Genomic DNA, 4,862 nt, shown 5'->3' on the forward strand with positions numbered 1-4,862 from the left:
AAAATCGTGTGCCCCACTCAAAATTAGTCTTTCCACTCTTTTTCTTTTCTATTCCAAACAAGAGAAATAACTACTTTCTTCTCAGTTTCTCTCTTTCATCTTTCTCTCTCCCATATTTCTTCTAAAACAAACAGATCCTAAAAGCTTAATATAAATTATGTAAACAAATTTGACAATTCGTACCCTCTTACACACCCTTCAAGTTGTCCTATTCCAAAAACAAAGTCTATATTAGATGCTGTTGCCGGCTTCCAAATCCAACCAAAACAAAATTTATGTTACCCATACATATATAAAATACTACTAATAAGCATAAGTTTTTTGATTCAAACTTTTACACCTTCGTATCTTATGAACAAGAGACTTTTAATAAGAATCTCAATGTTTTTTCTTCGAATATAAACTACTTATGGAGAAGAGAATCCATAAAATAAAAAAATAGGAATAATTAATAATAATAATAATAATAATAATAATAATAATAATAATAATATGAATGAAGATCGTTGGTTTTTAGTAAAAATAATAATAATAGAATCTAAATGCTCTAACACCATTTTCGTAAACGTTAAAGAATAATGATACTTATTTTATGAATATTAGGTTCAACTTTATCGATGGTTCGTTTTCTTCTAATCTTTATCGAGTTGGTATCGGGATTTGTATCCGCGATGAAAATGGAGTTTACGTGATGGCTAAATATGATCAATGCTCACCGATATGTGATGTTCGGATCGGCGAAGCTCTTGGTTTACTATCGGCACTTAAGTGGGTCCATGAACTAAATCTAGGTTCGGTAGACTTCGAGTTGGATTCAAAACTAGTGGTGGATAGTTTCCATTCGAATAAGGTTGATGTTTCCGAGTTCGGCGAAATTATTGCTCATTGTAGAAAACTTTTCTCTCTTTTTTACGGTAACTCCAATGTTGAGTTCATTAGACAACAAGCAAATGAAGTTGCTCATAGATTATCTAAGGCGGCCATATTTGTAGCTAGTCCCCATATATTGGTTGATATACCAAATTGTATTGGACACATACTAATTAATGAAATGCTATAAGCTTTGTTTTCTTAAAAAAAAATTAGATCATGGCCAGCACAAAAAAAAAAAAAGTTGACACCATAATAAAAAAAAGAGATCATGGCCACAATAAACTTTCAATTTTGTGTTTGTTTTAGATATTGGACAATAAACATGAAATGAAATGGTGCCAAAGGGGCTTGTCCTTCTTAAATGGTGCCATATGGAAAAATTAACATTAAACCTTCCATTCCACCTTTCTCTGTTTGTTTGTTCCCACCAACTAAACCACTTCAAAATATCTATCTAATTATCAACTCCCTAATATTTTCTCTTCATTCTTCTAATTCTAAAAAAAAATTTCTTTACGATGCTAGAGATATTTGTTTTTTTTTTACAGTCCTCAAAGATATTTGTTAAGAAGTCAAAAAATGAAACAAGTGATACTAGAATATTTTACCACCTTCGATATAAATTAATTATACGACCCTTTGATCATTTTACATAAATTATAAAATGTAATTAATTTTATGTGTAAAGGAGAAATTAAGAGTAATTTTATAAAATTATCTTTCATTAATTATATGGGAAATATAAATTAAAAAATTAAAAGAAAAGCATTTTCAAAAAAATAAAATAAAATTCAAAGAAGAGCGAGTATGAAATAAGATAAGGGTATAAGAGAAAAAATAACATTAAATATTCATTAGTAAATCGACTTATGATTTGAAACAAATTTTTTTCTCAAAACAACTTAAATTTAAAATGGAAAAATACTATAAAAAATTCAATTTCTAAAATTTTAAAATATTACTCTTCGGGTGCTTTTTATAAGAAATAACCCACATTTTAAATTCATTGATAATTTAATGTATTTTACCTATATTATATACTAGATACACTAATTATTCGATGAACCTAAGTAGTTAATTTAAAAAACCGGAAAACCCGAGATAGTAAAATACACAATTCTCAAAATAAAATTCCATTTTAGATTTTTTAACAATTTGTGCTTTGACATTATTTCCCAATAAATAAATAAAACCAAACCGCTCCACTTCCGTTACTATTAGTTCAAAAAACAGAGAAAATCAAACACAAATTTCTATGAGTATTTTATAATAATCCCTTTTCACTTTTTCTATGTTGTTGTACACTTGATATGAGAAGAATCAAGAATGGGACAAGAATCAGATTACAAAACACAATTGGTATTAGATATATGCTCCATTTCCAAACGTTCAATTCTATGTGTTCATACAATTTTCTCTAATATACCTTTCATCGATTGGTATTGCATTCTTGGTGTAAGTATATTTTCAATTACCCTTAATTTGCAACACTTTTCTTATATGATATGAATATGATTCTATGAACTTTTTCATATATTTGGATCTCATAGGTGGAAGAAAATGCAGGGGTTAATACCATTCGTAAGAAATACCATAAACTTGGTATGTTTAAAACTGTTTTTTTATGCTTTTATGAAATTTGCATCGGTTTTGTCTCTTTTGACTATTAATTTTTTGGTGTAGCCTTACAACTTCATCCAGATAAGAATGAACATCCTAAGGCTGAAATTGCATTCAAACTTGTTTGTGAGGTACATAACTTATAAATTTACATCATTCCCTTTACATGTTAATATCATGTTGGTGAGATACGAAAAGTTTGCTGAAATCACGGTGACACTGTAGATTTATTGAAATTCTAAAGTATAATTTGTCAAGGTGGTACACTGTAATACCAGCAAACTCATCGTCAATTCAAATATATTAGTACTTAGTATGTTGCCGAACATGCTATGACTCACATATTCAATGCATAGCTTCTTGGTGAACGCATAGTTCACCATGATTTTGTCGCTTTTCAAAATTGTACAATTTCCTCGATTATTATAAGTTGTCAATATTTCTAGAGTATACAATTTCCTAGGTTAGTGATAATCAATTTGACATTCATTGTAGTATTTACCGTAACACAATTATAAATACCGGGCTATGTCATCTGAGTTAGATACGTAGAAATTACCAAATCTTTCGATCACTATATTATAATTGAAATGAAATTATTTCAAGTTTAGATTAACTTCTAATTTAGAAAACTTCTCATCAAAATTAATTTATGATTCTTTACTTGAGGATAAAAAGTCCTTATTAGCTATATATGTTTATGAAGAACTTAGATGATAACATTGAATAAGTTAAGCTTTTAACAAAAATTCTTCAATTTTTTCTTTCTTTCTTTAGGCATATACATGTCTATCAGATGCTACAAAAAGAAAAGCTTTTAACTTAGAGAGACAAAAGAGCTTTTGCATTAAGTGCAACAAAATCCCATATACAACCACCATTGTCCCAAGCAACTCTAATGGTTCCAATGGTTCAAGTTTCAAGGCATGGAACATTATCAGCAAATCAATATCAAGCAAAGTTAGAAGAAACATTAGAGACATGAGAGAAAGATTCAAGGAAGAAGCTAAGGTGATTGAGAATTGTCTAAGGACAACAAATTCAGTGTCAAAGAAAGATTCTCAAAATAGAGTTGAGAAAGAAAGTCCTGTTTTCAATCCATCAAACTACAAATACCAAAATTACCCTCATCCTAGGAACAAAGTTTACAAGAATTCCAAGACATTTTGGTACTTGCAGACAGAAAATATGGGGCATAAAGATAAGGGAGATGCTAAAGCTAAGTATACCTCTCCAATTTTTGAGGTCAAATCAAGTAGTATGGACACAAGAAAATTTGCTTGTGTTTCATCTTAAAATTTTAGCTTAAACATTTTTATAGTGTTGTCAAATAGCGACACTTTATCGCATGTAGCGGAATTTGAACAAATTGATATTGTTTCGTGATACACTATTTATTATAAATTGTTGTCAAATAGCAGGTATTGCGGTGCTACAATAATGTAGCTTTCTAGAATTTGAACAAATTGCTATTTTTCGCAATATGGGATTGACAACAGTGCAGTTTTACATTCAATTCATGTAATGTGATTGTCACAAGCTATATATAAGAGCATGATTATCGGTAGAAAATCTACCGTGTCTTAACTGTTTACAACTGCTCTTTGTCAGTGAAAGGCGATAATTCATATGTATGCATCGTTCATACATTAAAGGTCGTTCATACAGTAAATGTCGTTTGTTAAGTGCCACATGGGTGTGGCTTTTTTTTTCTTCTTTCTTTCAAACAAGTGATAAATTAAGTCGACCCATTTTAGAGTGTTTGATGAGTTGTATGAATATTTAAAAAATGTAGTTGAGTTATTTAAATGGTTGAGAAATATAAAATAATATAAAATATTAAGTGGGACCCATTTAAAGAACTCAAATGAGTTTGATGGATGTGGGTGCTATTAGAACCAACAAGCATTGGTTTTTTTTTTTTTTAACACTAAACTAGGATAGACGCATAACGCTTTATCTCAAATTATGTTTAACTTACCTCCAAGTCAAGCGTGCTAGTCTGCGTAATTACCAAGGCTTTCATTGATAGGGGGCTCGAATGTTGTTTTGTGTTTTAGTCGACAGTAAAAGTGTCGCTTTCATTTAGGTCTGTTTGATTGTATGGAAAGAAAGTGAGAGGAAAGAAAATTATGGAAATCAATGAATGAATTTGGACTAATGTTAGTCGAAGTTCATTCATCGGTTTCCGTAATTTTCTTTCCTCTCACTTTCTTTTCGTAGAACCAAACGGACCATTAGGATATTGCTAAGACAGTCTAATGCGAAATACTTTAAAAAAATTGGACCAAATTGGTCGGTTTAACAGAGAACCGACTAGTTTTCCAGTTGGTTTGGTCCAGTTACATTATATAGTCTACTTGAACCAG

At 30.0% G+C, this 4,862-nt stretch overlaps 1 protein-coding gene across 1 annotated transcript; it reads left to right on the plus strand.

Annotated features, from left to right (window-relative positions):
- Nucleotides 1–2,067: 2,067 nt before the first annotated feature.
- LOC123883825 (dnaJ-related protein rsp1-like) lies at nucleotides 2,068–3,949 on the plus strand. The gene is made up of 4 exons (XM_045932759.1): nucleotides 2,068–2,328; nucleotides 2,424–2,475; nucleotides 2,557–2,624; nucleotides 3,271–3,949. The coding sequence occupies exons 1-4, from the start codon at nucleotides 2,200–2,202 to the stop codon at nucleotides 3,787–3,789; spliced, it is 768 nt and encodes a 255-aa protein (XP_045788715.1). The 5' UTR covers nucleotides 2,068–2,199; the 3' UTR covers nucleotides 3,790–3,949.
- The last annotated feature ends 913 nt before the right edge of the window (nucleotides 3,950–4,862 follow it).

This window comes from Trifolium pratense, linkage group LG5 (assembly GCF_020283565.1).
Source record: "Trifolium pratense cultivar HEN17-A07 linkage group LG5, ARS_RC_1.1, whole genome shotgun sequence".
Classification (NCBI taxonomy): Eukaryota; Viridiplantae; Streptophyta; class Magnoliopsida; order Fabales; family Fabaceae; genus Trifolium; species Trifolium pratense.